This window comes from Toxorhynchites rutilus, chromosome 2 (genome assembly GCF_029784135.1).
Source record: "Toxorhynchites rutilus septentrionalis strain SRP chromosome 2, ASM2978413v1, whole genome shotgun sequence".
NCBI lineage: Eukaryota > Metazoa > Arthropoda > Insecta > Diptera > Culicidae > Toxorhynchites > Toxorhynchites rutilus.
In genome coordinates this window covers 12,275,670-12,288,508 of record NC_073745.1, presented here as the reverse complement: position 1 = coordinate 12,288,508, position 12,839 = coordinate 12,275,670, and the positions used below count along the sequence as shown (strand labels likewise).

Genomic DNA, 12,839 nt, shown 5'->3' with positions numbered 1-12,839 from the left:
AAACCTGGAAAGAAATGATCGTTGCTGAAAAATAATCTGCCAGTTCCCCTTGGAATTGAAAATTACATTCAAGCGAGTTTATTTTAATGTTTTCTATCCATATAATACTGCGACCACATACATTTGGTTTTGTGATTTGTCAATCAAGTGCAGTTAGCAGGAAAGCTTCTGAAGATTATTCTTCAGAACAAGGTTTTTTGTATCCAATATTGGATGCATAAAACCTTGATGCTCCAACGTAACACTCTCGTTTTTGAAGTCACCCAAATATTTATTTATTCATTCATTCAGGATGGATTTAGATTCAACTTCAAACAAATGATCTCTAAATCAACGATAGTCCTACGTCACTCTTGCGGTTATACCATAGATATAACCCACTTCCTGTTTTTGACCGTTTATCTGTATGGTAGGGACCTCCCTGCTTCTCAGTGGAGGAAGTCGAACTCCTCTTTTTCTTTCTCCTACTCATGGCGCACTCGTCCCTCTACGTTTTTCTTTTTTAATCTCTGCTTCTATTTCTTGCACTGAATAACGTGAACAAACACGCCTGGAATACGCCTACTACAACTTGACTGAAAGTTTGCCTCAGCGAGATCCACTGTTTATACTCTAGGCAAGTATTCCCCTTCATTCTTCTACTTTTCCTTTGTTCACGGAGACTTTAAATCCTACGATTTCCCCTCCGTTGGTCGTCGATAAGTTCCTCTTTATTGACAGCTCTGTTCGGGAAAACACACAAATGGATAGATCAAATGTATGGGAAAATGGAAACGCTTAAAGTTTTCATGAATTTTAATCATTTACAAACCTGGGGATTCTAATGTATAGCATATTAAACAAATCTTACGGAACTTCCGATTCGTTTAGTATGTAAATCGCCAAAATCCGTTCGCGGCAAAAATAGTTATTAACGTTAACTTTATTTCATAAAAAACGTGACCTGTTTTCTGATTTGACACCCTTAATGAAAGACATAGTTCTACGTCAAAAAATATTTCAGAGCGACCAAACTGGTAGAATGTTTATTTCAAAATTTTCGTAGCATTATAAGATACTACAGCGTAGTTCTACGTCAACAATGCGGTCGTGACTTCAACATAACCTCCTATATATATATATATATATATATATATATATATATTTTTTTTTTTTTTTAAATTATGTTGATAGACATGTCCCTTGAGTGTGACAAGCCAGCTGTATTAAGATCGAGTGTTTTGATGATTGGAAGAAGCGCTGATACTGATACAGAGTATTTTGAAGGCGACAACATTAATTTTCCAAATTTCTTCCCAAAAAATAGAGGGCGTTATGTCCATGACCGACATAGTGCTACGAATTGGAATGCGTCGAAATTTTATAAATATCTCTTCAGTGTTTGGTTTGCGTGGTTTTATAGAAGCAGCTGAAGGTGGTTGGTCTATTATTCATTCTTGTCCTCGCGAGAACAATACACAAGCTGTCAATATGTCGCAATTTGTTTCTTTAGTTCACTGTATGCATTACACTTTATCTCGAATGCTATCACGGTGATCTTTCACTCAATTGACACAATCGGCTATAATATTTCGTTTCAGTAGCATTATTGTTGGATTTAGTATATTGGAGCCCAGGAAACGATTTCCAAATTAACCCCTTGAACAACGGTTTATTTTCAGTCAGCACTGCTTTGCCAGACGATTTATTTCTCTTAGTTTTGAGCGGAGGGATTGATATAGAAATTTACGGTTTTGTTTGTAGACTTGATATGACTTACAAATACCGCTCTCATAGAAAGCATCAAACCTTAATAATTTTTGGTGAGTCCAACTCGTCATTGTCAGTTTGTTCAGGAAAGTTTATGATGAGCTGGACTCGTCATTTCCGTTGAAGGTGTTAATAAAAACTCTGTTTATCATCGAAGAAGTAATTTTCAATTCTTAAAGAAAGTTCATTGTTGTATTCCTTCAAAAATATAATTGATTTCACTTACGTTCAGTAATTCCCTGTGAATTTGAACACTGATTCTTCTCCTAAATATTCAAATTTGCTAGAAAAGTGCCTACAGTTTTGAATTGAACACTTTAGTTATTTATATTAATAATATCGCCTATCAATTTAACGAATGTTTACTGAAAAACAATGGCTGATCGCTTAGCTGCGGAGCATTTGTTTTTATAGAAGGAAAATCACAATGCGGTGGGGCTTGCGATGCAATGTTTCACTTCTCTACTTGCGATGCAATGTTCCGCTTTGCTTCTTCTTTTCCATTCTTTCTTTGTATCGAGTTAATCCGTTGTGTTGGATATCGGCATAAGGAAAGACTTTCGTCTGCTCACTAGCTGGCGCAAAAGTGTGGCTTGATGATGATGGTGTGTTGAATCATAGAGGCTTTAAACTTTTCATTTCATTCGCCTTCGCAATACCAATTGGATAAGAACTCTTTAAATTGTTTCAATAACGAACACCGCATTTACATTTGATTCGCAGTAGTATATACAAAACCCTACTTCGCCGATGGATAAGTTGTTCGTTATTGATGGCACGAATAGAATACATTTATGGGAAAAAGGGAATGCTTTCAATTAGACTATGGGGTTGTGATGTATAGCATATCAAACTAATCTTAGACAACTTCTGATTCGGTTGGTAAGCAAATAATAAAAATCCGTTCGCGACAAAAAAATAGTTATTTACGTTGAAATTATATCATAAAAACGTGAACTGTTTTCTGATTTGTAAGGATTTATATGTAGTCCTACGTAGAAAAAGGGATCGGGCATATCCATAACGTGCACGATGCAAAGATGCACGTGACCAATTGGGGCAGTCATCCAGCAACAAATGACGGTGACGCCAGTAGAGGGTGTGATATTTTGGAAAGCTCTGGTTTTATAAACGACCTAATACTTTTGGTTGATTGTTTGAATAAAATGCATGTTGTTTATATTTAAATTACAGTTGTGATTTACATATAAAAAGGATTCCATGAATCCTGATGTATTTTTTTCCTTTGTTTGAAGTGCTTCCATCAAGAGTGGATAGTCATTATTCATACTCGCAGTAAAATATTTCAGTTACTCGATGTCTTTTGGGACATGAATCCACTCTGAATTGTGGCAGGTTGAACGTTGTGATAAAATTGCAGGTGCTTTCGGTAGCTTTTCGCGTAATAGAATGCCTGCGGACAGTGCGGGCATCGGAGTTTTTTAACGCAATTATGCACTTTTCCCCTGCTGCTGTCGGTTTTCATCACGAAAACTTTATCACACTGATCGCACTTGTAGGAGTGCTTGTCCCGGTGTTGCTCTGCATGATGAGCGATTGTGTGCTGGAGAAATTCGGCGCAGTTATTGTTGACGCTTAGACAGGTCCGACAGGTGTGGCGTGATAACGCTGTTTCCGGTCGGTACACTCCTATTAACTTTTCATCCAAACATTGGAAGCAGGATTTGCTATATTTATCGTGGTGCTGCATGTGTACATTCTTCTGAAAGAAGTGCTTTTCGCAAATTTTGCAGAAGTATTTTGATCGTATTATTTTGGAACTTGCTTGATTTCTGTCGACCGGTTCTAGTTCGCTCGACGGCAAGGGAGACAAAAAAAGCTGATTCGAAACGTGCAAAGGTTCGTGCGGCAGCTCATTTTGTTCCCACGGAAAACCCATCCAACTTGGTTCGGACCAATTACTACTGTCCATAAGCGGGGGTGCCATAAAACTAAGCCCGTACTGTTCCAGGAAGATATTATCGGGTGTTGCAAGGTTTTCATTCGTACCCAAATGGTGGTGACTAATTGTAACGTTGTTGTCATTTCTCGATTTCACTTGGTCCTCGCCGGTGTCGTTTGAAACGTCGAAAACATTCTGTTTGGTATTTGCATTCTCCCTAAACGATTGAATTTCTTTCAAAGTTTGGTCACATTGAATGCAGTTCTCACGAAACTTGACACACAGTTCGAAGTCAGCGCAGCATTTCTCGCAGATTTTATAATCAACACCATCAGCTATGGATAACTGGAAGAAAGCAAAATGTTATTTGAAAAGCTCGACAAACGAAAATTAGAGTTTCTCACTTGTATCGTGGTTAGCTGTCGAACATTCTCGATAACCAGATCCGGATCCTTATGAAGTCCAAATAGCAGGTACTGTTGTCCTTCGCTGCTAAGACAGAAGCGGCAAATAGTGTTCAGGTTGAAACTTTCTTGATTCATATCCGATTCATAAATCAATTGATTAAATTAATCTAGGTTCAACCAGGTGTTTCAACTAAGTGACGAGTAGAGAGCAAAATAAATGTATCCACGAACAAGCCAAGTCACCACTGAATAGAAGATGCTCGCGCTCTAGCCAAACGCCAATGTGCGCAAACCAGCATATATTGAATAAATATATGGATGGCGGACACGAAATTTAAAAATAAATTTCAAACTATTTTGAATTTTTATTTTTCGTTCCATTTTGCTCGTGTCTTCGTTTGAATAATTTTAAGCGGTAATGAATACGCTTTCGATGTGGATTTACTTGCGTCGCATCACAGTGGAATAAAGATTTACAGAAACGTGGTGATTTGAGTTTAAAATAAAGTCGTTCACAATTCGGAATTGCTCGAATTTGGTCGCACCGATCAAAGCATGTGTAGCGCTTGATGTGCTTGCAATGATTGATCAATATTATTCTGTAAAATAACATTTCAAAATTTCACATCTAGAACTATTACTTTGAGGAAAAATACAATATTTTCTGATCTATATTCGACACGTGAAAGACGTTCAATTTGTGTCCCCTAACAATTGACGCAATTTCTGATGAAATCACGAAACATTTCCAGTGCACGAATCACAGTTGGAGTGCGCACAGAATAGTCCATGAAATCCGTCGGAGGCCATCGGAGATTATTATCTACGACACTTATCGACGCACACACCTGGCTTCCCACATCCAGCGTGTTATATTGATGCCATGTCACAGCGACGGGAGAAAAGTGGAACGAATCGGAAACTGAAGCGAGTGTCATTTGGCAGGATGGATTACCATCGTTAGGAGAGCCTGCTGTCCTGAATCCTTCCGACACGTACGCCCATCCATTCTGCCATTCAACGCGCGAAATCGATGGTTACACCGGTGCTTGATAAATCCTTATCGCGCGGTGATACTGCGTGGCACAGCAATTTACCGTTATAGGAGGTGGTCTAGTATCGATAGAACTCGTTTAGTTAAGCCATCCATCCACTGTATCTGGAAATATACTTCGTATCAGAAGAATAACTTTGTACCGTAAAGTACTGGCTTCGAGGATCGGTTTAATTTATTGAAGGGGTTCAAGATTGGGGGACGGTGAGATTTTCGCCTGCAAAAAATGATTTAATGATGAAAATGTGCAAAAAAAATTTATTCACCCATTTTGTTGTATGTATTCTAGGGTGCCAATGAAAATTGTCATCTCTAATTTCAAAAAGTTACCCCATAGAAAATGTTCACCGCCTCGAAAAAACAATCTATGCCAAATATCAGCTCAATCGGATTTAAGGATTTTTTTTAGGAATTTTTTTTTGGTCAAAAATCAACAGGCTGATTCTCGAATACACTTCACGGTGAAAACGAAATGCACGACATGCCATTGAACTACTTTCCACTAGTTAGTGAAGCGTCATAGATAATAGTGGGTTTTCAGGCAGAATGAGAACTATTCAAATAAATATTATCAATGAAAATTAACTTCTCCGTTTCAAATTAGTGTTCAATGTGAATGGAAAACTTTGTTTTCTTCATGTGGTAAAATAATCTCATACAAACATTTCATCTGAAGATAATTTGTTCTTATAATGATAAGTTTTAGTGGGAAAATATTTTTGTATCCAGATGTCGACACCGTACCGTTGTCATCGCGGATACACTTCATTTCGTTTTCACCGTGAAGTGTATTCGTGAAACAGGCCCGTTATCTCGATTTTTCATTCGGAACTTGTTGCGGAATGTTGATACCCTATGCAAAATATTAGCACATTCGAACTTCATTTATTAGTGTCACAGACGTTAAAATTTGATTTTTTTTGAAAAACGAAAGATAACCAAAAATCGGGGGTTTTCGAAAAAGTGGTTGGTGCCAAATGCCTTAAAATTGCATTACTCGTCGAGATTTACTGTTATCTCGAAAAAAAAAATTGTCAAAAAAATGTCAAAAAGTCACTGGAGGGTTGTGTCCGAGACACGACCGCATAGTTGACGTAGGATTCTAGGAGGCTAACTGTTGATTTTGGATATGTTTGAAGAATTACATCGTTAAACTCTTTGATAATGATTTGGTGGCCCTGAAATGGGCCGTTTTGTTTGGTTGTTGGGTATTGTTTGTTCACTCCACCAGTGTTTACCGAGTGATGATGACAGAAGGATGGTGAACAGTCGTTGGATGGTGCGTATCAGATGGAAGATACCGAAGTGGAACCAAATATGATGAAAATCGCTCTCTGTGATCCTAGACGAGATACTTCCTGTGTTACGTATGAATGAAATAAAGAAAAAAACTCACCAATGTAATATAAGATAATTTCCAATACCGAACACAACTATCATTTTTTCTAATCAGTAAAAACATGTAATTTTTTTTTATTTCTGTATTATTGTGACTTTCAACACTTTAAGGCTGGTTCGTCACTTTTGCTTCCATATTTGGAAGAATGTCGAGAGTGAGAATTGAACTCGTGACCTTTAGCGTGAGAGGTGTTACCACTACGCTAGGTCGCTTCCACTAAAAACATGTTACTTTAATATAGAGAAACTATATTTGAAATGGAAAATGTTATTTTCTTTTATAATTTTTATTTTCTGAGTGTTTATTCAACCCAATGCGAATTTTAATTGGACTAACAACACCTAATACTATATGTAGAGCATATGGGAAATCACCTTTTTTAAATTTTACTTGACTTTCCTAATTTTTCTCGCCGTAGAAACTTTCCTTGGGTGAAAATGAACACAACAAAACAGACAGCTTAAACCAATCGACCCGTTTTCGAGCGGGAACACTCACTTTACTTGCACCGATTTGCATATATTTGCAATGCCGATTCCCCCCAGCTTGGTTTTCATTAGGGATTGTTAACCGGTTTTACCGTTACCGGTTTCACCGGTAATACCGGGTCATTTTTCATTACCGAATTACCGGTAATTTTACAATCGGTAATTTATTTTTACACCATAAATAATATTTGCCTTTATGCCGCTTCGAAATATTACTCGAGAATCAATGAAATATCGAAAAAAAACACAACTAGTAGTGTTGCGCCGATTGTTGGACCTCCGAGCCATCACCATCAGAAATTTCGAAGCAGCTTCTTAAAGCTCTGATTGAAAGGATAAAGGAAAGGATAAACGTTTTGTATAGGTAGATTTGTTCGCGTATAAATCATTCTGCTAGTGATCGTGACACAATAAATGATGACTTCGGCGTCTTCTATCAAACGTCATCAAGCAGGCGTTTGAAATCGTTCGTGACTTCAGACTTCAGTAGCTGGACAACAGGAGGGATAAAATCCACTGGACGATGCAGAACTTGCAGAATAGTTGAGTATCAAGAGAAAACTTGAACGACCATTGCATCAATCAAAGGTATTAACAGGAGGTATCAGAGGCAAATACATGACAAGAGTATTCGATGCATTTCGTACTGTACGCTCAACAACAGTGTACTATCAACGTGTGTTTTTCTCTTCTGGAAATTTCGTTCATGAGATCCAATTAAGATCAGAACACGACAAAGTTAATATTATTTGTGTCACTAACCAACAAACTAAGTAGCAAAAACATTTTCTTATAAACTAATTGTTATCAATGAAAGTCGTTTCTTCAAGAAAATGGTTTATTTCAAAGCATTTTTTTACCGGTTTTACCGGTAAAGAAATTTTCATTACCGAATAACCGGTTATTGAAATTTTGGCACGGTTATGCAATCCCTAGTTTTGATGTCTCTGTTAGGAATACATTTCGGTTAGAATGTTCCCCCTTACTTTCATGTACTTGTAGTGCCGATTTCCCCCAGGCAGCATGGTTTTGATTTCTGTTAGGGACCCGCCGCATGTGTCGTCAATTTCGACCAATCAGAAGTGGGTATTTCCGTTAGGATAGGGGTTTTTCAATTGTTCGATAGTTAGTTTCAAGACATATATTATTTTCTTCAATATAAAAAAAATGTTATGGAGTGCCGAAATCGATTGTCGAAAAAAATTCATCAATCCATTATAAAATGATAATAAGCGTTTGAAATTCGACAATTTTTACGATGTGCTCGATTTTCGATTTTCAATTTGTACCTCAATATGTTCCCGAAAGACGTAATCCTAAGTCAAAAATTTTTTCGAGATTACTGTAAATCTCGACGTGTAATATAATTTAAAGACATTTTGCATCAAAACTATTTTATAAAAACCCAGATTTCCGGTGATTTTTAGGTTTTCAAAAAACTCAAACTTTGACCGCTTTGCGCCACTCTCCGTTAAGTCCGATTGAGCTGATATTTTGCATAGGGTATATTATCGTGCAAATCAACATTCCGCAACAAGTTCCGAATGAAAAATCGAGATAACTATTTTTATTGGCACTTCAAACCATACGTTTCGTCTCGTATTCCAAAAAAAAAAACAAGTTCCAGAGCGTCGATTTTTGTCAAAAAAACATTTTCGAGATGACACGAGATCTCGACGTTTCATGCAATTTTAAGACATTTGGCATCATTTTTTTTTAAAGATTTTCAATATATATATTTTTTTAAAGATTTTCAAAAAACTCCAAATTTGACCACTTTGTGCCACTCTCCCTTAAATCCGATTGAGCTGATATTTTGCATAGGATGTTTTTTCGAGGTGGTTGAAAATTTTGTATAGGGTTACTTTTTGAAAGTTTAGGTTCGGTTTTTTCCCATACATTCATTGGCACCCTAACTGACAGGAACTGACAGGAATGGTGCACTTTGTCGAATGGGTTATTTTACCTCAAAATGTCCAAAAGCACACAAATTCTCTGACTGTCCGAAAATTGTTAGATAGAGCAGCATGCCTCCAACAAAAGTTGAAAATTCCATGTTTTTGTTTGAACATGAATATGCTTTTCGCTAGAGTTCCAAACATACCACCCGTTGTCGCAGTATGCATTGCTTTTGTTTCGTTTCTTTTCATGCACGGGAAAAAATAATTCCTTTTAAAACATTTCTTTGTAGAGCACTTTTTCACAGAAACTAATTAGAAATTTAGTTCGTATTGCAAAAATTACGTGAACTCAGAGACTATGAATTCATGCACACTTTGCAAGTCTGATTAAATAATCCATAGCTATTTCCCGTGAAAAGGAAACATTCTCTGAACAGAAAGAAGCTTTCTACGAGATTTTTTTTTTCTCCGTGCATATTGCCAATTGAAGTCTGGATACGTCTTTCTTCGGAAGGAAAGGAAAAGAAGTTGGCCCGGCTCATGAGTCTGATAGGTAGGAATAGGTGGAGTCGCCTTCCTCATGTCGATGATTGGCACTGAAGTGGCGGAAATTGGCCGACGAAAATAAGCGAAACTCTAAATGATGGCCCTAGAAAAACCGTTGGTTATATGAACTGAACTCAACTCCATACGACTATTGAGAGTTTTAGTGGTAGCAAAAATTAATTAGTAATGTGGTAGCAATCGTTAATTAATAATATTCTATTTCCAATAATGAACTAATGAAGAATAAATCAGAAAGATATTCCGCCATTAACACGGAAGACTCTACATGCCCTGATTTTCTTGTATGATAAATTATAAAATTTAAAATATAAAATAGATAATATAAATAATACACAATAAATGAACATAAAAATTCTTATTGATAAAACCATCTCTACAGAAATATTAATCAATAGGTCGCCTTTTTTCTTTCGTTTTCTTAAATTAACCGAACGCTATAAGAAGTCATCATCTTACAGTACATTCTTGAACTTGAGTTGAAAATCTAGATTGCCTCGGTGATATTATAATTGTCTCTCCATCTCTATCTCTATCTCTATCCCTATTGCTATCAACGTTCAACTCTTTAAATCAGGCTCTCGTCAAAACTTTGGGGATATCAGAGTGTCTTCCAAGTCATCTCCTCTCCTTTGATTCTGATAATTTCTTCTATCGGCAAATGTAGAATAACTCTTACAGCCCCAGTCTGTATTTCGATCGATTCGAAATATTTCGACCGACTTAATAAAATTCTATCCTGTGTTTCGTTCGAGTTGTTTTTGCATTTCGTTCGATCTGTTTCTCTTCGAATATTAAATGGGTTCGAAATAGGGAATGCGAAATTATAACTCGAACGAAGTAAGGTTTCGAACGAAATGAAAATCCGTCGGAATACAGAATAGGGCTGTTAATATGCATCAACTCACATGAACGGCTCAGTCGTTAACCGTTCAACTAAGTGCTCCAGTTCTTTTGAACCGTTCTTCTGCTCTTTCGAACAATTATTATTATTACTAGCTGACCCGGCAAACTTCTTCCCGTCCATAATTGCTTTTCTGATTCAAATAATTTCGAGCACTCACGTTCCCCGAAAATTATTTTATCATACGCGATCTATATTCGCGGTTTCGCACTGAGACACATCAAACCTGATACTGAGTGTTCAAATCTGTTGTTCCGTTTTTGAGTTAAATCGTGAGGAACGGGCACCAAATCATTTTTATTTATATAGGTTATTGGCTGGTTCGTCAGACGGACCACGGCTTTACTTCCACTCCGGAGGAAGAATGTCAGGAGTGAGAATTGCACTCGTGACCTTTAGCGTGAAAAGTACGGATGTTAACCACTACGCCAAATCGGCTCCTAAACAAGAACAATATTGACAGCTGGAACGCAATAAACATAGGTAGCTTCATAACTAATCATGTCCTGGAATCGAATTCGTTAGACTAGATAGGATTCGATTTTTCAATTTGTGTGGACTACTTTTGATTACTGAGGAAAGAGAATGTGCTTTCTTAAAAGTCGCAAATTGTATGTGAATATAAGTTATTCATCCGACAACGCTTCATGTAATCATTTGAATCGCGCAATTTTTCATATTTTCAGTTGGGACTCAATCTTGGTTCCATCAAAAATCATATTTCATCATACAGTTCGGACTCGATTATATACAGACTCGATTATATTATTCGATTAGATACAATTTTGGACTCGATTATACACAGTTTGAAAAAAAGAATTTATATTTCAAGTATGACTTATTTCAAGAAAAAATGTAACCCTTCAAACTTAAGGTGAAATTTAAGTTGCTATTACATGTACAGTGGGGTAAAAATCGTGATTTTTTGAAGATTTTGCATGAATTTTCACCACGAAATGTTTATATCGATATTGCAGCCTAATTAAGAAGTATAGAAGTTGGGTGTCAAAGAACTAATTGTAGAGCGGTTAGAGAGCTTGGGGATTACATTTATAATATCACATTAAAAATTATCAACTTTTAAGTTTTTCACTTCCAACATGTTATTAAAATCGACTAATTTAGATGTTCTACTACTAAATTTGTACTAAATTTTCTCATCTTTCAAATGAAGTAACAGAATCGTCTTCCAGAGTGTACTTTTTAAGAGCCAGTTTGAGGCAACAGAGTCCGAAACAAGAAATAAATTTCTATAACTCTGTCATTGTTGAAATTCGAACATATGCGTAGAAGGATTTCTTTCATCAAACATGATCGTCTATCATCTCCTGAGAGATTCTGGATAAATTTATTTTTTGCATGTGAGAAATGTGTCTTCTGACTTCAAGGGATTGAATCAAAAATTTTATATTCTTCTTTATATTCAAAAAACCAAAAATACATGCATAAAAACGAATATAATTTTTTTTTGACTCGATTATATACAATGAAAAGAAATCTGTGTATAATCGAGTCAGCCCTGTAGTTCTGTCAGAGAAAAAATCCCGTAACGATATTTATAAATTTTCACAAACCTTCTCGATAACACGTACACTCACTAGGCCAAACAAGTAATTTGAAGTAGGTTGTTTTGGGTTTGCTTTTGCACTAGAAGATTATTTGTTTATCATCATGAATTGTTTCAGTTTTCTCCGGATTTTTTTTTCTGATAAACAGAAAGTATATGAAAACTACACATGAATTGATAAAAATGCAATAAATTGAAAATTTTCAGCTTTGCTGAGAATCAAATTTAATTGCAATGATGAAACCTCTACCTTTACATTAAACCTATTATTTTAAAATTCAAATTTAGCATACATTAACAAAATAAGCCACGCGTTACATTCATTTTTACAATCTTCTCTTGATCCCAATTTCTTATCACTCAGGAAGTTTTACAATGCGAGAAAAAGGTGGTTAGGGGAACCCGGGGCAAAAGTGCCACCTTAAGCTAATACGCGTTTTAAATGCTCTTTTGTTGTATTTTTTTCCATTTTTTTGCTGATTTGTTCATTTATCAATGCATCAAATTGTTCAAAAGTTATGTTTACTATGAAAATGTTTCATTTACAAAAATGATGTTTTTGGCTTGTATTTTTCCAGTACGGGGCAATAGTGCCACCTCGACGGGGCAAGAGTGCCAATCTTATAAAAATATAATTTTTGATGAAAAAAGCACTGTGAAACTCACGGTGGTTCCAAAGAACGCAAACTCAAGTTCTGGTGGCGTTCACGAAAACCGGCAAGCCAATCTTCTCCGGCCAATTTGGATGTTTTGTCGAAAGAGTGATCTAAATTATTTCGCTCTGCGATTTTATACCCTAGTTTCGGGATGTCGTGTGTTGTCAGCCCATAAAATAACTTCTGCATGTTAAGGATGTGACTCACGAGTTACTCCTCCTGTTGTTTAGAAAATACAGTTTTAAAA

The 12,839-nt window shown here is 36.3% G+C and overlaps 1 protein-coding gene across 1 annotated transcript; it reads right to left on the bottom strand.

Annotated features, from left to right (window-relative positions):
• Positions 1–2,998: 2,998 nt before the first annotated feature.
• Positions 2,999–4,249, bottom strand: LOC129770873 (zinc finger and SCAN domain-containing protein 12-like). Its single transcript, XM_055774023.1, has 2 exons — positions 4,057–4,249; positions 2,999–3,997 (listed from the first exon to the last, which is right to left on the bottom strand). Exons 1-2 carry the CDS (start codon positions 4,192–4,194, stop codon positions 3,056–3,058), a joined length of 1,080 nt encoding a protein of 359 aa, XP_055629998.1. The 5' UTR covers positions 4,195–4,249; the 3' UTR covers positions 2,999–3,055.
• Between the last annotated feature and the right edge of the window lie 8,590 nt (positions 4,250–12,839).

What these genes read in the sequence shown, in the direction of transcription:
- LOC129770873 (XM_055774023.1), bottom strand. Translation starts at nt 4,194, where the DNA reads ATGAATCAAGAAAGTTTCAACCTGAACACTATTTGCCGCTTCTGTCTT. An exon ending in GACAGCTAACCACGATACAA is followed by an intron (nt 3,998 to 4,056) that starts GTGAGAAACTCT and finishes GCTTTCTTCCAG; the next exon opens with TTATCCATAGCTGATGGTGT.